This window comes from Misgurnus anguillicaudatus, chromosome 13, assembly GCF_027580225.2.
Source record: "Misgurnus anguillicaudatus chromosome 13, ASM2758022v2, whole genome shotgun sequence".
NCBI lineage: Eukaryota > Metazoa > Chordata > Actinopteri > Cypriniformes > Cobitidae > Misgurnus > Misgurnus anguillicaudatus.
In genome coordinates this window covers 9,228,055-9,250,053 of record NC_073349.2, presented here as the reverse complement: position 1 = coordinate 9,250,053, position 21,999 = coordinate 9,228,055, and the positions used below count along the sequence as shown (strand labels likewise).

Below are 21,999 nucleotides of genomic sequence, written 5' to 3'. Positions count from 1 at the left end.
ATAACATGCAATCATAAATCAATCAAATAAAGAAATGTCAACGTAATTTTTCACCAAAATTTTACAACTTTTCAAAAGATTTCTCCAGTCCCTTTAATTTTAATACCAGATTAAAGCCCCGCCCTAAACATTTTGTGTCGATTATAGATGCGTTTTTAGGACACATGTGCGTTGTCACATGGTCTGGTCGGAACTTAATTTCCGGTCTCTGTTTGTTTAATGGTGGCTAAACTTAACTCTGGGAACAAATACATCGTCGAAAATAACATATGTTTTGAGTTTCATAAAAATGAAGGGGATCGACGCTATATGAAGGGAAGTTTGGCAGCCGATCTGTAGTTAAGATTGCATACTATATAAAGTACACATTTTACACAGTAATGTTAGCTCAGTGTAGTTTTTGATACGCTTTAGCTATGATTTGAACTAAGGTAATCTACTTCAGCACTTTGCAGTTTGGGCGGCCCGCCTAAATGGGAAAACCTACCGCCTTCTAGGTCGTCCAAAAAAAAAGTGAATCAAGTGAATCTCGGAGAATAGCACGGACGCACTTCACACAGCGAGCGGAGACGCGCGCCACGTGGCCAAAATGAGAAAGATGTGTTCCGGTCCGTCACTGTCTGGAGGATAACTAGCTAGTTGATAAAACATCTCGGAGAACAGCACAGACGCGCTTCACACCACGAGCGTGCATACGCGCCACACGGCCGAAATGAGATAAAGACGTGGTCCGTCATGTCTGGAGGATAGCCAGTTGATAAAACACGTGTCCGTGAGAACTGTAAGTGGACTTATGTTATTATTTAAGCCTGTTATTGTATTAGTCTATAGTTCTTGCAAATTTAAAGTAAGTTAGCTGGTTATTTTGTTGTTTGAGCAACCTGCTAGCTAGGTTTCACTTGCCTGTTGATTCGATATAATTGTTGAGCGCTATTGCTCACGTTATTTATGTGCATTATTTATGCTAAAGTAGTTACACTCCTTTAAGATAATGTAATAATAGTGGGAAATAATCAGTTTTACAATTTTTACAACATCTGCTTTAGTTTGTGTTTATTAACCCTTTAGTTTCACTTCATCACGCAGATATTCCCGTTAGAGGTAAAAACATTTAATTCATTAATAATCTAGTATGTGTTCATTTTTTATCATAGTTTTTTCAAAATTAAGTTTTATTCGAGTGTTTTAAATAAAAATATTTACATTTTCATCATAACGCCCCTTTGATTGCCATGCCCCCCGGACCCTAACCACCTTAACTAACAAATTTTCTGCGGGAAACCCTGTACTTGTTATTTATTTAGCTTGTTATCAGAAATAAACTACTGTAAAAGGACTCTTTTGTAATTGATTCTTTGCATAATTTTACCAGTTCCACAAAAGCCGCTTGTTTATGTTGTTACTGCTGAAATCGTCCATACGCTTTTACTCAGAAATGTATCACAGTGAAATAGTTGTGAATACTGACTTTCGCCGGAGCATTCTGGCATTGCTGGTGGACTACATTAGCAGAATGATCAGATTAATGCTACTCTATATTGTCTTTTATCCGGAGTTTGGAAGACAAAGGCTCCCGTGGCTTGAGTGACAGCAACTGTGTTTCATTCTCAAGAGTGGCCATTAAGACTTAATGTAGTTCAGCAAACACACACTCTTGAGTCTGCCCTAGGGGTGTAAAGAGCAGGAACCGTTTCGAGTGGTCCTCCTTCTCCTATTCAGAGGAACACTAAACTTAAACAGACAAAGAGACACCAACCCAGGACATAAAGAGAGAGAGAGAGAAAGAGCGAGTAAGAATGTAAAGAGTACACACACCACACACATAAACACACATCCAATACTCTGACACAGTGATTGAGTACGGTCAAAAATGGGTGTGGATTGGGCTGTATCGACCATAGACACTGAAGGGGACGACTGACATGGCAGTCAATCATGAATGGTTTTCAATTAATGTCCAATACTTCCATCTGGTTGCCGCCAAGCTTTAATAATTGGTAACATCCTTAGGTTTGGTTATCTCAAAGCTTTTAGAATTTTAGTGCCAGGAACGGTGTTTTAGGAGAGGGTATAAGTAACCGAAAAAGGTATAACTCACACCTCACCAAAAGACCTGTAATATGCATGTATGCACTTAAAGCGATACTCCAGCCAAATATCAAAATACCCCATTTACTCACCCTCAAGCAATTTGAGATACACGTCGTCCATCATCTTTCAGACAAACACATTTGGAGTTCTTTTAGTAAATGTCCATGCTCTTCCAAGCTTGGTTGAAAACTGGAATCAGGGAACAACTTTTTAAAGAGGACATATCATAAAAATCAGATTTTTCCATGTTTTCCAGTATACGTATGTGTGCTATTATTGGGTCCCCAGTGCTTCTATCAACCTAGAAAATGTAAAAAGATCAACCCAGTAACTTAGTTTTGGTAAACCATTCACTGCAAGCACGTGAAAAAGTAGGTTATTGAAATTTGGCTCCCCTTGTGATGTCAGAAGAGGATCTTATTATCATAATACCGCCCCTTAATCTGCACTATCCAACCACGGCACTGCCATTTAGTGCAGAGATCAGCTAACCTACAAAGTGTCAATTTTAACATGTAATAATAAATTATCTATATTGTATTTTGAGCTAAAACTTCACATACACACTCTGGGGACGCCAATGATTTATTTTACTTTATCTTAAAAAAGTCCCCCAAAAAACTTTATTCATCTTTCACAGAAAATCCAAAAAAAATCCATATTTCAAACTTTATAAACTAAAATAACTAGCCTCCGGTAACGACGCCATCTCGGACAGAGTTTTAGTTTTAGTCCAAGATGGGGCTGTTACCGGAAACTAGTTATTACTGCTTATAAAGTTTAAATATGGATTTTTTTTCTTTATAAATCACACCGATTACCTGAAAAAGACCTTTATTAACGCATTGGAGCCGTGTGGAGTATTAATGCACTTTTTTGGGGTTTGAAGTCAGAATTGTTCCCTGATCCCCGTTTTCTCCCATTAAAAAGCTTGGAAGAGCACGGACATTTACTAAAATAACTCCAAATGTGCTCTTCTGAAAGATAATGGACATATGTATCCCGGATGGCTTCAGGGTGAATAAATCATTGGGTAATTTTAATTTTTAAGCAAACTCTCTCTTTAAATACAGTGTGACAACCAAAAGTTAAAAAGTCAACAAAAAAGTTCAATACTGCATTCTAGGGATGTGCATGTATGTCATTTTTTAATTTCGATTAATCCATAGTTCTGAAAAACGAGTACTCCATTATCTGGGGGCGGGGCAATCAAGGGGTGGGGGCATATACATCATAGTGAACACATACTAGATTATTGATGAATTAAATGTTTTTAACAGAAACCTCTTACAGTAATAGCTGCGTGATGAAGTGAAACGTAAAGGGTTAATAAACACAAACTGATGTGCTTTCTATATGACGCACTCTACATAATATTAAGCCTTATATACAACATAAATGTATTATACAATGTGCATATATCTGCACAAAATGCAAGACTTAGGGTGTTTTCACACCTAGTTCGTTTGAGCCCTCCAAACGCTCTCAGATCGGTTCAGGGTGTATATGTGAACAAACCAAGTGATCTCAGACCCCCTTAAAAGGACCCAGAAGTGAACCGAACTCAGACCACGTCAGGAGGTGGTCTGAGTACGGTTCGCTTTTGGGTTCCTTTGTGGTTCGATTTCTTTTTGATATGTGAAATCAATGAGGTCCCGGTCCGCTTTGCGTGTCGTTTGGACATTGTATCAAAATCAACTGCTGCACAGAAAGCTGGGATCTGAGTTCTTATGAAGTTGTGATGTGAACAAGAAAAGGTCTGAGATCACTTCAGTTCTGAAGAGGACCAAAAAAAGAACTGGGTCCTCTTTTGAGTCCACTATATTGTGAACACCAAAAGGACTGAGGTCACATTCAGCTAGTTCCTTTTCTGGTTCACTTTAAGTGAACTGGGTTTGGTTCTTTTAAAATGAACTATATGTGAAAACACCCTTAAACTAGTTATGTACTAGTATAGAGACAGAGCGCAGCGCGTCATAACCTGAAAACCACGCCCACCGGGGTGGAAAGCAACCCAACCGTCTCCATTGACATTGTATTGCGAGAAGCCGCCTCCTTGTCATTTCTGGCTTATAACAAAAAAACAGAATAATGCCTTAAAGCTGCTGTGTGACAATATGTACAGCTAACAAACCAAAGAACCCAGAAATAAGTTTTTATAAGCTGTCGAGCCGTAAAACCCAGCTTTTAAGGAGAATAAAGTGGATCGCCGACTACGTTTCCCTCTATTGGACGCAGTTTTACTAATAGGAGTACTATGAAAAGTTGCCTGTATCCATTTTTGTGTCTTTAAACGCTCGTTTTTTTGAAGTTGAAAGCTTATAAAAACGTATTTGGTTTTTTTGGGTTGTTAGATGTACACCTTGTCTCACAGCAGCTTTTAGGTATTAATCTGTTTTTAAGTTTAATCTGTAAATAAGTTTTTATAAGCTGTCGACACCAAAAAACGAGCGTCCAAAGACACAGAAATGGACACAGGCAACTTTTCATAGTAATACTTTTAGTAGAACTGCGTCCAATAGGGGGAAACGTAGTCGGCGATCCACTTTATTCTCCTTAAAGACTGGGTTTTACGGCTCGACAGCTTATAAAAACTTATTTCTGGGTTCTTTGGCTTGTTAGCTGTACATATTGTCACACAGCAGCTTTTAAGCATTATTCAGTTTTTTGTTATAAGCCAGAAATGACAAGGAGGCGGCTTCTCGCAATACAATGTCAATGGAGACGGTTGGATCGCTTTCCCCCCCGGTGGGCGTGGTTTTCAAATTTGCATATCGGCGCTCTGTCTCTATCCCAACCGCTTTCAGATAGCACCCATTAAAAATGTTACATTCATTACCATAAAACTGCTATACACACAAACTGTACAAACACACCCAAACACACGGCCAACCAGCAGGGCTTAATTTAATACCCTACGTACTGTACAACCTAGAGGTCCATGTGAGTCTACTACAGGATTCGTTGTCACTGACCCATATAAAGCATATACCACTCTAGCAGAAGCACATTCAAATCCTAAGGACAATCTTCAAACACACATGGAAAGCACCTACAGTACAACATATACCATTCTACAGGAGTACATACAGGTATACGCCTCGGTGGGATTCTACATGAGTCCGTATCAAACTCTACGGAGACAAAAGTAGCAGACCACAGTGTAACTTACGGGAGAGCGAGTGTCCTCCCTTGGGCAAGTAGTCGAACAGAAGTTGGTTCTCCTCTCCAAGCATCTCCGCCCCCAGAGATAACAAGCTGTTTTTGCTCATGAGAGCGGCACGCAGATTAGCGACCGAGCCCCCTCTCTCCTGGGCCACGACCTCGTCTCTCTCACCGGACAGAAACCCGCTGTCCCCCGCTGCGGCCTCCTCCTGCTTTACCAGGAGGTCCATGCGCTCGCTGCGGCTCTCAGAAATGTTAGGCTCCAGTACTTCTGCACCTGAGGGGGAAGTGAGGGGTGTAAATTAATTAACCACACACACACTACACAAGGATGACATTTTACTGTTTGAAAACGGGTTCAGACCACCATGTGTGTGGATGTATAGGAGTTTTGTACAGCTCTTCAACTTTAAGTAGGATGGATACGGCCTAAACTTGAAAAAGATAGTCTACCCAAATTTGTTCGAACACAGAAACAGAGTAACACTGCCAACATTTATTTTCAATATACTGACAAACAGTTCGATGTTAACATTCTTCTTCCTCAAAATTTCTCCTCTACACAGGTTTTGAATGACACAAGGGTAAGTAAATGATGAAAAACGAAATTTAGGGGTAAACTAAAGCCTGATTTATACTTCTTCACTTCACATTTCATTATGCATTTCAAACATCCTTTTCATTTATACTTCTGTGTTATTGTCCCAATCGACATGCATACTGCTAGTTGGCACTGTCGACAGGCATGTTACTAGTGTAACCCAAAAAAGCAGCAGAAGCAGCAACTGAAATTCATAACTTTTCCTCTATATTGCCATCTCTGTTTGAAACATTAAATTGCAGGTTAGTTTACACTCACCTTTATGTGCATTAAAACCAATAAACTGACATTTTTCGCAAAATAATACCTTAAATCATTATAAGTTTACTATTGACGTAAATCTGAATAAGGTAATGGGATGGATTTTAACATTAAATTAATGTGCTTGCTCAATAACTGAGTGTTTAACCAAAAAAGGTACAGATTGCAGCTTTATGCATGACAAAACAGTGCATGACAATCATAACATTAAAAGGAGAAATCAAACCATTTCACTCCATTCATTTAGTGTCCAATCTTTTCAAACAATTAGAATTGAAAATACAAAAAATGTTAGTGTTTACTCCCATGGCATAAAAAATGTATCTGGCCCAAAATATGCTTTAGATATACGCTAAATACATTTTGTAGAAAGTTAACCTTAATGAAATATATATTTTTAATTACATATATATTTGAAAAGTTTTAACCTTTATAAATTTATATATTTTTCAAAATGTATTTCAAGGGCAACAAATATATTTCTTATTTTACAACTCATACAGCAAAAATATTTTTTCCTGGCAAAAAAATAAAAATGTGTATAAAATGTATAAGTTTGTATAAAATATAAAATGATAAGTATATTATATTTATTTAATTTTGATCTTTCAAACCTGTTATGTTTACAGGTATCGTAACATACAAAGTTTTTTTTTCCATTGCAACATGAAATGCTTTAAAATATGTTTCAAAGTATACAAAAAAATGGCCAAAAAATATATTTGTGAAAAAAAATTTTGTGAACATATTTCAAAATATGTTTCAGCTAGGGATGCTCTGATCGATCCGCCGATGATGCTTGCTATGCTTCTCAATGAATTACGGTGAAATGCCGCTACATCCAAAAGCCAGAGGGCGCTCTTGTGCAGTAACTCAATATGCGCTGCAGATGAAAAGTTTTTTTGCAAAATGAGATAACTCCGTTTTTTTTTTTTCAGAAATCTCGTTTTTTGGTTGTGCATTCCAATTCATATAAATTCAACTGCAGTTGGTTTGTTTTGATTTAAACCTTTATAACTTAAAAAATACAGCTAAGTAACACCATAAAACAAATTATAAAACGGTTAGTTCCAATCCTTGATTCTGATTGGTCAATAGGTGTGCTTTATTCACGATAAAACACTGCTATGACCGATTCACCCAACGGTTCTATTTAATATCACTGCGCCCTTAGCAACACCCTTAGCAACACATAAACATATAATGAGACAAAGTTTGAGAACAATTTGTTGTTTTTATTTGAACTTTCATGTTGTTGTTCGCAGTCAGGGACTATTTTTTCTAGCGGAAGGAATGCTTTTATTGATTTAACTTCATGAAAGTTGCACTAATTTTTTTTACTTTAATATTGTGTGGTAACCGTTTTATAAAAGCAATAAGGTACTCGAGGCAAGTGCTGTATCGTGAATAAGTAACGGCTGAAGGGGTTGCACAACGCCCTTCAGCCGTTACTTATTCACGATACAGCACAGCCTCTCGTACCTTATTGCTTACATAATAACATGATAACATAATAATAAACATGTTAACAAAAATGTTAAAAACCGAGTTATCTCGTTTTGCACAAAACTCTTCATATATTTATATTGCTGTTCGTCAAACTTTTTCATGTATTTTCATGATAATAAAAAATATGTGTAATGATTATGTTTGACGAGTGTTGCTTTTTAAATGCAAACAGCTCAAACTAACATGATCAAAAAGTTACTGATCAAAAGCCGTAGTACATGAAATAGCTGTGAATAATATCAGCTGTGCGATTCAGAAGAGTTATCGGTCACTGACGTATTATTAGTGTATATCGGCATTTATCGGAGCACCCCTAATTTCAGCGCATGTATTTTTGACATACAAAGGCAACAAAAGTATGTCTTTCAAAACACACATAAATGCAAACTTTTCTTGTAAAAGCACAAGGACAGCTGCTTGGATGTAAGGGGTCCAGACTGCAAGAACAATGTTTAAAAAAAGTTGTTTACCAGGAGAGAGCCAAAGCTTGTTTAGACTAAAGTGACAGCCCAAAGAAGAAGGACATTTCAAAACGACTGTCAGTGAAGCCGACGCTTCAAAGTCAGATCTGCGGAAACATCAGTGTGCGTAAATGACAACCCAGATGACAAACCGCTGTAGTCACGGCACCGCAGGACCCGCCCACAACCTATCGTACTTCACACCACTTAATTACACCTTACATTAAGACAGCAGACACCCAGAAAACACACAATTGTGCTCTCTCAAACACACACATCTGAGATCTAAGATTTTGTACTGTATTTTCTCAAGCCTATGAGAAATGAATAAAGTATGTGAATGTATGAAACATAACGAGTGTTATAAAGCATCTCCTTTGGCACAAACATACACACGCTTTCCACTCATCCGAACACCTTAAAATGGCAAGCATAGCAATAATCTACGAGGATTCAGCTTGTTTCGAGAAAGGCGAGAGCATATTAACATAACACTGAGTGTGAGATGTATGAAGCCATATGAGCCCATAAATTAGAGCAAGTCTCGACTAGTCAACGTGACGCTCTTTGGCAATTTCTGTTATTTACCTGACACGTGTTGCCAGACTTAAACTTTAACATAAATAGAAACACAGTGCTTGGTCCACTTTGCAACTTATTCAAGCAACCCAATTAGACAGGAAGTGGCTTCCTGACCAACATGTAAAGCTACCAAGCGCACTTCCTTTTCACTTGGTGTATAGGTCAGAGTTTATGCAAACTAGATCATAACCCATTAATCATCCTCGAGTAGAAAATACTTATCACATAGCTGAAAAGCAGTGTCGGTCCACAATGAACAAGTGCCTCAATACACATTTCTTAATTTTTAACGAATTTCATGATTTTTTTTCTCAGAAGTGGACAGACGCAAAATGTGTCAAACTGAAAACTTGAAAATACAAGTTATATTTGTTTCCTGATGGGCTGCTTGCATAGTGTCAGATTGCAATTGCCGATATGTCAGTATAATTTTTGTTAATCATCTCAAAATGACCACTTTTCAAATAGGAGAAAAAGCTAAATATGGGGAATAATACAATAGTGAACTTTTATGTTTCAGGTTTTACATGTATGCATTTTATTTAAAGCAACTTCAATACATATTATCAGTATGAGTGATTTCTGGAAATGAACTCAAAACTAGCTAGCAGGTTTTTTCAGGTTTTTAAAGTGGTAATTTACACAATTTATTGCATTTTCATGGTACCCAAATTAGTAAATTTTAGTATGATTGTTTGTTTTATTTTGAATATTATGTGTGCCACATAAAAAATGAAATGTTGAGTTTAATTAAAAATATTATGTCAACAGGTTCCACATAATTTGTTTAAGTAATCTCAACAAACAATAATTTTGTTCATTTTACAAAAGAAGTTTACGTAAACTTAACAAACTTTAGTAGAGTCAACAAATAAACATCTGTACATGAAAAATGTAATTAATGATGACAAAAAATTTGAATAATTCCATATTATAAACGCCATCTCTTTTAATTAAAATTTAAGTCCACTTCTTTTTTTTATTACAGTTTATCAAACATATCACAAACATATTTGAAATGCAATGTTACATTCCAAACCGTGTGTTTGTTTGTTTTCTAAATATATTGGAACAAGTTCACTGACTCATATTTGCCACTTATTACTCACGTATGGTGCTACACTTCTGCAAGAGGGTGCCAGAACAACAATTACCATTATTAACTGCAAAATCCTCAGCCAATGAGATGCAAGTCTGTTTTGGTTTTATTAATCTGTTACTTTTATGCCACAATTTTATGTTGGCTGAACAAATCAGTTTTAAGTAAAGCTGACAAGACACTTTTTGTTGAATGAACTGGATTAAATTAAGTTCACTTTGTTAAAGGGGACAGAGAATGAAAAAGCATTTTTACCTTGTCTTTGTTGAATAATGGTAGTCTACCCACATTCACAAACATACAAAAAGTGCTAAACATGCTAAACATCTCAGTCTCAAAGAAATTCCTCTTTTAGAAATGGCAGCCAGAAAACGGCCCAATCTGAAAAACTGATGCTTATGACATCACAGGCATCTAACTGCCCCTCCACTTTAAAATAATTGGCTACATTTTTTGAGTGGCAGCAAAGTCAACCAATCAGTAATGAGATTGCAAGTTAAGCCAGTAGGGGGAGCCAAATTGGGGCAAAATCACTTGTTTAAAATATCCCACCCTAATAGAGCTATCTGAGAGAGGTTTTTAGGAAGCTTCTAAGGCATTACAGACCCAAACAAAAAAAATTGGACAAGGATAAATACCCCGTTCAATCACTCTATGTCACCTTTAAATAGATATTTTTAAGTTATCACAACATGAAAGAATTAAGTAAAATTGGCAAACGTGAACGTTCATTTTTTGAGTGTGTGTACCACAGAGTTCTGGATAAAAACCTACCCTCTAAAAATGCTGGGTTATTTTTAACCCAGCGTTGGGTCAAAAAGGGACAAACCCAACCGTTGGGTAAAATAACCCAGAAAATATTTATATTTGACCCAACAATGGATTATAACATTTTTAGGGTGCAGATAAACTTCTGAAAGTCAAATTCTCCATTGATGTAAAATAGACATGCAAGTCAAGGACAGATCTGTGCTGCACAAAAAAATGTGATTGAAATCATCAGATGTTTGATTTCAAACATGTATATTATGTTGCAGTTCCTTATAAAGTTACCAGTCACTTGCTTTATATATGCACTTGTTGCTTGCCAAGTGTGCCAAGTATGGAGCATGTGTGCAATATACTGCGTGTCTGACATCAAAGCAAGACCAGAGATGCTTGCGCTTATGAGACACAGTAATAGAATCACAAACATAATGGATCACTTTCATTTCAAATAATTATGTTCTTTTATTACACAGAATTTTTTACTTTCAGGCGCATATTAAAAATTTAAGCAGTCTTCTAACCTTCAAAGCATAAGTACAAGTTTTTTTTAAAACCTTTTTACTGTTTTGCATGCTAAAAGAAGTCAATTCAAAACTAAATAAAGCAGAGAACGTAAAAATGTGGAGGAAAAGAGAGCATGAAAACAGGAATTAGAATTCTTAACTATCGAAAATAAAGAAAGATTGTACAGGATTTGTTTTAATGTGTGAAATGTTTCTCATTCAAAGATCCAGTGCAGCACAAACTCTGATTCATTGCTGAATGTGTGTTCATGAAAGTCTAAATAAATCTGTACGTGTGAAAGGGTTTAGCTCGGTTGCCACTGGGGAACATTTTACTAAAACCAATGGATTATGCACAAATCAAAGAGGTGTGTGTGTGTTTGTGTGCGAGGCAAAGTGTGTAATGCCTGCAGCCATCATACAATTGATCCTCTGACCCTGAGCTTTACAAATAATCATACGATAAGCCTAAACATAACACATATCATTGCGTGTGTAACTAGCAAGCAATATCCATTATTTAACTATAGACCCGATATAGTCCGCCTATGAGTAAACCAACTTCTAGCCAAAGTAAACTTGAATTTGGTTACAAGTCGTTTTTGGTGAAATAACTTGCCAGATGTATGATATTCCATCATGTAAGTCAACAGTGATTTATTTTTTTTATTTTCACTTAATTCTGGTTTATTGTTAGACATCTATAAAATTTTCACTGACAACTCAAACTTTGCCTTGTGTTAACCTAAACGTCTGGACTGTCTTTGAACGGCTATCACTGGGGTAGTACCCTTTAAAAAGGTCATAATATGGACCATTTAGGTACACATATGTATACATTTGGTTCCAGTATGTACTTATGAGGTACAGAATAAGGTACTAATATGAACTCCTAAGGTGCAAATGTGTACTTCTTAAAAGGGTACCACCCCCAGTGACAGCTTTTGTGCATTTATTCTGGAAGTGAAGAAGAATTGATAGTGCTCATTCAGTTCAGAAAGTCGGCAGCCTAATTCGCAATATCTGTGTTTTAAAAAATGCCAAAACAGACAGCATACAGTAATGACCAAAAGTGATGTCCAACTTTGGAAAATTAAATCAAGCATATTATTACAAATATTGTACACATGTTGCGTAGTTGCACTTGGAGTGTAGAGCTTTGTGATCAATTTAGGAAATTACAACACATGTGCAAAGATTGCTGAGACAAATTAGAAAAGAATAACTTTTTAAACAAAGATAAGAAAGATTAATAAAAAAAATGTTTGTGTGTTTGTAATAGAATAAAACCAATATTCTTAATAAATACATTTACTTGTCTACACTTTTTACAGTACACCTCATATTTTGAGGTCATTAAAACAAAGTATTGTGCAAATATGCCCTCCAGACATCACCTTTGGCCTTTACTGTTTGCTATCTGCAGTTGGGATGAAAAAACTGTCGGCAAGTCAGCAGACAAAGAAAAAAGCAAGCTGGAGACAGAAATGAGCAAAGAGCGGACAGGTCACGCACACTTACAGACAAACACAAACACACACAAGCAAAGTTAATTAAGTTGGGGGAGTGGGGAGATGGGATGCAGGAATTCATTAGATCGCTTCACCCTTCATCTGTGGGCTGGGGCCACAGGAGTCAATCAATAAAATGGATCCGCAGCTCCCAAATGCCCCGAGACCTGACGCCCACAAATGAAGAGAAGAGCGACTCGCCCCTCCTGACCCCCATCTCTCCCCCTACACACCTGCCTCGACCCCTCACCCTACACAAACACATTACGGCCAACACAGACCATATTTTTTAAACAGCACATATTTCAGTCTGTCTGTGGTGATTGAGGGGCTTTTCCTAATATACTGCCATTCATTACGGCCCACTCAACGCACCGTACTGAGATTCCAGAGGGATCATTTACCCAGAAATGTTGTGATGCGCATCTAACAAATGCACAGGTTAACAAAGACCTACAGAGTCTTGCAATGCTTAATGTGACATGTACAGTGTTCCTGTAGCTCAATTGGTGAAGCATTAACAATGCAAAAGTTATGGGTTTGATTTCCAAGGAACAAACATATCGATCAAATGTATAACTTGAATGCACTGTAAGTCACTTTGGATAAAAGCATCTGCCAAATGCATAAGAACACTTAATATGAAAATAGTGGTTTTCATCGAGTCACTTTCTTGGTATAGAAAACACGTTTTTACCGAAATTAGTCCAAATGGATTTATTGCGTTTTGGAACCAAACTCTTCATATATTGTTATAGAAGGTGCACATACAAGAGGGATTATATAAGACCCTGGGGGTTCCTATAAGAAGTTTTATAATAAATCTATGGAAACCTATACTGGGGGCATGCAGCATGTAACATACACCATACACATCACTAACAAACTATTAACCCAAAATGCTATTAATGCACCAAACTCTCAATGCATTACACTAAAAATTACATGCAGATGTCAACTTTACCATGAAAAAATTGAGCTTTTATCAAACGTTTATAACTGTATTTCAATGCCAGGTCTCTAAGTTTTCAAACATCTTTCCAAATAATTTTCTATAGTTATGCAAGTGCAGCTTTCAGAATTGTCAGATCCATAACAGAAAAATTTCACATCCATATGTTGTTTCTTCGTCATTTTATCGGCACATGAACAATAAAATAAATATTAAATGTTATTTGAAAAGCCGTCCCTTCTCCATTTGCTGGATATTATTGCTTCTGGTTTGTGCATTTGAAGTCACAGAATTCCTACATGTTGTCTCCTGTGTTCTTTTTCACATCCATAACGCATGTATATTTCCAATACCTAAACTAAAACCATGAGGATGGACTGATTTCCTCCATCTCTTGACTTGAGAGGACAGCTTTCCAATTTCCGGCTTCCGGTTTCAACGCCGGGTGTGCCTCATACGTCTTGAAAAGTGTAGCCGTTGGCTCTTTGATCGCCCCCTGGTGGCTGGCTGCAGTACAAGTCATAAACCCCGCCCTCTCCATGCAAAAGAATGGTACTCTGCTCTAAATAAAAAAATATTTACACACTAAAAATTTCCAAAATATGGCCCTTTAAGGTAGTTGTTATCATGCTGATATATGTTTAATTGTTCATTTTTATGATAAGTTTAATTTTAGCGAGTAATTTGATGCTATAGAAATGGGGCGTGTCATAATGCTTGGCGTGGTTGAATTGGGCGCGTGAGGGCTTGGGCGGAAGTTTGATAACCCTGCTCCGCCTCTGGCTCCATGGATGTTTCCTTCTGCACATGCCTTGGCTCCAAACTGACACTTTTTTTACGTAATGGCAATGGCAATGGCAATGGCAATTTTATTTATAGGACCATTTAAAACAACACAAGTTGACCAATGTGCTTCACAATAAACAACTAGCATGGTCGTAACATGATGACGACCATGGTCAGACATTTTTTGCTTTAATTCATTACAATGGAAGGAGGCAACGTCGCATCGTCCATCTTTTTTTTACAGTCTATAATAGTTAAACTCTACCTTGACGTTATCAAATAGTATTACTAAACCATTCCAATATTTGAAACATCACACGTTCTGTTCAATCAACAGTGATTAAGACGCATTTCATATCGTCTGGACATTCAATAAGACTGCACAATGAGATACACGTGCGATTGTTACACTATTGTTTCCTATAGCAGCTTAAGCGTTCGAGGAATGTTTTTCCAAATCTTTATTTACATGCGTAGTCCCCAATCTTTAATGGCCATTGATTGAAGTGTTGTGTCACAGCGAGTGCGATTACAGTGAGAATAATGGCCCGTATTGTCCCTGTTCGCCTCGCAGGAGACCGAGTGAATCAGTTTGATTCTTGCAAAGATCTCAGTTTAATGTGGTTGCCATGGCAGCCAGGCACTCTTGGCTTCAACATTTATGCTAAATAAAACACCCTTTTAAGAGTAGACACAAATAGGCGGACCCGTGGTGTTGGCTTTGTGTTCGTGTGTGCGCGATTGTCCGTGCGTAGGCGTTCGCCAATTCGAACGTATCTGTGTGTCGCACGCCGGAATGTAAACTCTTGCCACGAGAGAAACTGCATTCGGGAAAGTAAATAAGTGTGCGTGTAAAAATCATGCACGGTGCCTAATGTAAGACCTTGTGGTGTGGTGCTGAATGCACGCTTGGTCTCTCAAAGAGCTTTTTGTTACAGTGGAGAGTGTGTGATGTGTGAGTGTTAATGGTTATTGGAGGGGATGGGCTCTGGCGCTTGTCTATTAAAGCACAATAAAGGAAAGAAAGACGAAGAGAAAGGGGTCAGCTGACGGGGTTTGACCCCGTGACCCTCTGTTCCAGCTGCGGCGGCGATGCCGGCCCTCCCCGGCTGAAACTCAACACTGCCTTTTGTTTCAGGAGGTCTGAGGTGTCCCTGGATGCTCTCCATCGTGCACAGAGATCAGGTTTACACACACAGACACTGCGGAGTTTGTTTCTGTACGGTGATAAGAGACAGAGCTGTTTAACCTGTCATGTTTAACTCTTATCTACAAAATCGTTACATCAGAACTAGCAATGCACACTCATAAGATACGATAAACGCCCCCTTAGGACACAGAACGCACACAGACGTACACACGCCGCTCATGTGTCCGGAGGGCTTATGGGTAGGAAGGGGAGGAGGAGGGTCAGGCCTGCCTTTCTGGCGTGGCCAGAGTTTAAAAGGGTAAAAAGTAATTTCCAAGGAATGGAGGGAGTGAGACACTAAAAAAGCCGAAGAATTCGGAGGCAATTTAGAAGCAGTGTGGGAGATGAGAAGAGAAAAAAAAGGAGGCATGGAAAGTAAAAGAGACGTTGTTATTCCTCTCTCTCTCTCTCTGTGTTGTTTTTTAGGGACTTATAGGGCCACAACCTTCAATGAGAGAAAGACAGAGAGAGAGATAGAGGAAGAATAAATCAAACACCCCTGAAGGCTAGAAAGGAGGGAGAAAGAGGAGAGAAGTGTGGGTAATGATGGAGGGGGGAGCTGAGTGGGCGACGGAGAGGACAAGAGGGTGAGTGCAGGCAGGGGTGGAGGTGGTGAGGGGGTGTGTGGAGGATTGCAAGGCTCAAGGTAATCTGGGGAGTTAATGCAGCTTAGCAAAGCAGGCCTGCGAAGAGAGAGAGAGAGAGAAAGAAAGAGAGAGAGCACACAAAGTGGCAGACAGTGCAAGCAGCAGAAAGAGAGAGGGCGTACGAGACAGAGAAAGACAGACGGAGAGAGAAAGGGAGGGCCGGAGCGAGTGGGAGAGAGGAGATCTTGGGGAAAATGGAATGCTGGGTGGAGAGGGGAAGCAAACACGCAGGGCTTTGTGCTAAAAGCACGACTCTGGGGAGGGTGCGACCGGTGCTAAATCCAGAACAAGGTCCTGAAATCAGGGTTTAAAGAGGAGGCAACAGGACCGGCCCTTTTTAGCAATCATCCCACAAACATCCAAACGAAAATTTCCACACTGATGAAAGAGAATGTCGTGTCGGAGATGATGTGGCTGTATCACCCACTCTTCCGTAACTTCGGTTTAACATTTGTACAATATCTGATTCATATGTGGACGTCCAGTGACCCTTGTTGTCTTCTGGAGACATGTTTGGGACATGGAGATAGGGTACATGTTCATATATAAGATACATTTGTGTCATTTGGTAGTGAGGAATGTGCGCTTCCCATTCCCTCATCCTCTTCTTGTAGTTCTTGTGTAACCTTTAATCTGTCAACAGTGATGATAATGAGGTCAAGCGAGGTGAAAGGTGTGACCATGTATACACATCCCGTCCACATTTACTGTATTTCTGACTCATCATGAAGTGTAGACCGTACACTACGGAAGCTGAAGAAAAGAGAAATTAAGACATAAACTGGCTGGTACGGACATTTTCTGGGCGCAGGTATGAAGTCAAATTGAAGGCCTAGGGAGAAATGAGCAGGAGAGGCAGACGACCAGACAAAGTGCTTAATGTCAGATTATCCGACACCTGATATGATTCCGAACCAACCTCATAGTCGGCTGTGTTGGCTGGATCACAATTCACTCAACGTTTTAATGAGATGACGAGAAACGATTTTACTGCGTGATGCAACCAAAATGGTTTAATGCCCATAGCCTGGGTTCGGCAGGTTACTCGGCTGCTGTCAAAACACGCCACAGAAACTCACACCAATGTGACCGCCATGTGTAGTCTGCAGCGCCATGCGGTCAATGGAGCTCCATGGCAACAAGATCTTACTGTATGTAGAGGGATCTACATTTCAACACATTTCTGAAGTGGACGAAAGTGCATTAGAACAATGAGAGACGCTGCGGTAATCTTAATATAACTCCGTACAAGGTTAATGTGACTGACACATTGATATAAAATGGAACATGGGGCGGGTTGCAGGAGGGGGAAGAGTTAGAAAAAGAGAATGAGAAAGAGAGGCGTTGTAAAAGAAAGAAGCTTTTTATTCCCTCTCGTCAGAGGAGAGCTGGGTCATTGAAATTAATTGCATATGATCAAATCGTCAGACTCGCGACAATGTGCAATGTGTTATGGCCGGAGAGCATGTAAGGTTTTGTTCACACAAAGGTGATGAAATCTGATGGTACAGTCAATGTCCAGAACATCTGAATTGGTTGCTATAGTAATGATGTAAGCATTAGCACAATGCCAAAAGACCGTCTTCTACAACATCCGAGAGTCGCTTTCGGCGTGGGAAGAGATGACAGAAATGTAAAAAAAGATGACGGAAAATTTGCCCGTGGTCATGTCCATCATGCGGCAGATGCTTTTCATGCAAAACCGTTGACTCATTCACTACATAATGAATTTCGTATAAAATAAGTATATAGCTCAGGGTTGCACATTTTCCCTGATGATTACATACTGTATGTGTTGCACCCAGAATAAAAAAAACATCTGAAATTTGATGTGACGCATTCTAATCAAATTTTCAAATGCATTTAAACCACATATTTATTGGGTTTGTAATGCAACACAATGAAGAATTTTGCTATTAGGACTACACTGAAACAAACAGTTTTATCTCTGGCCAACTCTGACCAGCGAATTGTCATGTGGAGACATCTGACGATTAGAAAACCAGTACCGTATTTTCTGGACTATAAGCCTAACCAGAGTATGAGCCGCATTATTCAAAAATGCGTCATTAAGACGAAATAACATATTTAACTTGCAGTAGACTATACGTCGCGTTTATTTAGAAAATTTCACAAAATCCAAGCCGAAGAACAGACATTTAATCTGGAAAGGCAAGTTATTCAACTTAACAATAGCAGACAGAACAGCAGTTTGAATAGATGTCTGTACGTTATAGTAATATTATCAGTTATTTAAAGGATAAACCATAACATACAGAAGTTATCTGGAAGGTTGAATAGGCTAAATTAACCGAACAAGCCAACTAGCGTAAAGTTCGCAGACTCGTCATTCCGCATCACTGAATCCATTGAATAACATAAATACAGGAGCAGCATATAGCCGACTCTTGCCTCATAAATGTAAAAATAAATTCATACTGACTTACAAGGTGCACCTGACTATAAGACGCAGCACCAACCAAGTTATGGAAAAAAATGGGGCTTATAGTCCGAAAAATACGGTATGTCACAACGTGGCCTTTCTCTCTACTGAAAAGCAAAGATGGACAAAGCATTCCCCGCCAATATTTGCAGCTACATCTGAAACATATTTGCAGGTGACCGCCCCTTTATAGTGGCCGCTAGAGATTTTGCCCCATTGACCCATGGTTAATATGCCACACAGATATACACAATCATTCAGTGAAGACTCATCAAAACATATTGGAGTAAATGACAGAGAAAGGAGGAGAGAATGGTGGTGGGTCAGGAGTGAAGTATGCTAAGGGAGGGATGAGCAAAAACGTATGACAATGGCTGCATTTCAAACGCTACTGAGCTGTCTTGCACAGGCAGATAAGTGTGACTCTGAATGGGATAGGTTTCAAACGGTCTCTTTAGGGGGCTAGTCAAAAAAGCTGACACAATCTCATGGCACTTCAAAACTATTTTACAAGGTGGCTAATTCATATAAATCTACAATATGCTTTTGTAACAGTGTCGTTGGGTTTAAGAGTGGTGCCTTATTATTGCTTTTTGTAATAATCATATTTTTGTATGATTCACATCGTACAAATGTATACGAATAAGCCACATTGTAAACTAGTTAGGAATTCCTGTGAGATTAGGCTGGAAGACCAAAATAGCATTACTTATGTAAAGCACACAAGAGAAACAAGACACATTGTTTTGACGCTTTACGATTGTTTGAAATGAAAAAGTAATGGTGTGCCTGTAGTGTCTTAGAGCCCGTCCACAGGGAGATGAGTTTAGCTGTATACGTATAAATTTCGTATCATATTGGCATTTCGTCCAGACGAATCCGGCGTTTTGGAAGCCAGAAATCGCTATTTTTTGTTCCAGTGTGGATAAATGTGAACATGACTTGCGGTTTCGCATGTACAGCCAATACGTATATTTTTCTGAGACGATGATGTCATCACTTCACATTTCAGCGCTAGACAGACACCGCTATGTCATGTAACGACAACAATGGCGGACTACATGCTTGTGTTTGTGCTACAGAAAGTAGCAAATATACATCTCGGAGACATCTATGTAATGTATGCATTTAAATCAGCAATATGTATTATTTTGATTGTTTGGTCATCTGCAATACGTCTTTAATTTAGAATGTATGTAAACAGCTCTTTCTAAGACCTTTATAAAATGTTTTTACCAGATGCATTCCAGATCTTTAGCAGACATCTTACAGACGTACCTGTGCTATCTTTGTCATGCGCTTATTAGCTTTAGGGGGCGTGCACACCAAAACTTTTACGGCCGCGGCCGGCGCATGTTTTCAATTGTCTCCAATGGAAGCTCGGGAATTTTCAAATAAGCCAGCAGCTAGCGGTTTTCTTCCGCGCTGAAAACTGGCGCCCGGCGGTTTTTCCGCGCTCATCGCTGAGCGCCGAGAGTTGAAAATATTCAACTTTGGATGAAAAGCTCCTCTCGTCAATGTCAGTTATCACGCAGCCGTCCAATCACAGTGGAGGAGGGGCGGAACAATATCAAAGCAACCAACCGTCTCACAGCTGACGTATCAGAGCTACTAAAGCGCTTAGCTGAAGAAAGCTGGCATTAAGTGTGTCCAGGTGTTTTCAGACGTGTTTAAAAGTTTTGGTGTGCACAACCCCTTACTAAAGCAAAATCTTATTCCCCTTTGCTACTATGGTGAGTAACAAATGATTATGGACAACAACAAGGTTAATGTGGATGCTCCAAGTCTTCTTCTCCATTTCAGTGAATCTCTGTGGCAGAATTACAGCGCCACATATTGGTCTGGCGTGTATCTTACATCAATTTGAGTCGATATGAGCGGTTTTGTGTGTACGCAGATATTTCTATTTGTTTTTTACAATGAGGAATAAAGATTGGATAGGGAATACTCTGGATTTGTGTTGATGCGGCCTTAGATGCTGTTTAGGTAGAAGGTTACTAGATTATGGAACGAAGCTAAATATGAGATATGAAAAGATAACAAAAAGGAAAGTGCAAGGGAGAGAGACACAGAGGGAACGCAAGGGACCAGAGGTGAGAGAATGAAATGAGAAAGAGGAAAGACAGCAGAGATGAGGAAAAAAGCTAATGAAGGAAGGAGAAATAATTTACTTGAATAGTTGTAATTATTAAAATAGGAAGGAATGAATTGTAATAAGTGGAAAATGGAAGGACTGTTTAGGAGGACAGTATCGACGGCTTCCTCGTGTGGTCTCAGGAATGCAGGACGGGTGGATCTGCGTGTGTTACAGAAGTGGTTTGTGTGAATATGTGTGTGTGTGTGTGTGTGTGTGTGTTTGCCAGTCCGAGCAGACAGGAATACCTAACCCCCACAGACTCTGGAGCCAGTTATCAGAGAGAGAGGGGCCGGGGTGTCCTAAGGTTTATCTCCCTCTTTTTCTTCCCCTCCCTTTCTGTCCTTTTTCCCAGTTCTCTTTATTCACCTCCCTTCTCCTGCCCTTCTTTCTTCATAATTGTGCCAGTAATAAAGGAAAACAAGGAGGATGTTGGGTAAAAGAACGGGAGAATGTGAGCCAGAGAGAGGACAAACCTTGAAGCGAGACAACTTCAAGGTTGACACGAATTCTTTGAAAAAGCCAAACATCACAGAGAGAGACATCAGTCTGGTGTATCTTAAATGTTTTTTACACAGTGCTCAGAAATGCCTGATTTTCACTGGTCAATTCTGGCATTCGGCTATTAACTGTTTATTTATACCAGGGCACCTAATGTCTGAGTCTAGGGCAGTGGTGGGTGCAAGATGGTACCAGTGCGGCCCCAGTTTTATGACATTTAAAAAAATACATTTATTTATCATAAATTCTGTATAATTAAACCTAAAGATATACCTACAAACCAACAGGTATACATTGTATAATTTGATATTTTTTGTTTAATTTAAATTTTAAGGTTAAGATGTGATACATTTTCTTTGGGGAGGGAGGTACAAACTACACAAAAGGGGCCGCACTCTGAAAAGTTTGAGAACCGGTGCTCTGGAGTACGTGAAGAGTTTTCAGGGGGTACGCAAAAAGATTAAGATTTTGCTTTGATCTCCTTTACTTTTAATAAAAATGTCTTTCGTTTGTCCAGTCTTTGACTTAAGATTGATTTTTGTGAATAAAGCATTGTAAAAAGGACTACTTTAAATGTAATTTTAATCTTATCATTAATAATATTAGCTGTCGTGAGTAAATGCGCTGCATGCTCCAAAACGCAATAGCGATGTCCAACTCAAGAACAATCTGACTATTTTCAATGAACCTGAATAGTTTCTAAGGACACAAAGTTTATTAACTATAAATAATGTTAAAATGACCATATTCATTCTCGCTGCCATTGCATTTTCAAATGAAGTAAAAAAAACATTTG

General features: G+C 38.7%; 1 protein-coding gene across 3 annotated transcripts in view; it reads right to left on the bottom strand.

The window, feature by feature from the left end:
* Positions 1 to 21,999, bottom strand: part of zbtb46 (zinc finger and BTB domain containing 46) — a 106,887-nt gene that overhangs the window by 23,630 nt on the left and 61,258 nt on the right. For all 3 annotated transcript variants that reach the window (XM_073874970.1, XM_055187930.2, XM_073874971.1), the window contains exon 3: positions 5,264 to 5,533. In XM_073874970.1, coding sequence (XP_073731071.1) covers positions 5,264 to 5,533 — 270 coding nt within the window. The remainder of the gene's footprint in view (positions 1 to 5,263; positions 5,534 to 21,999) is intronic.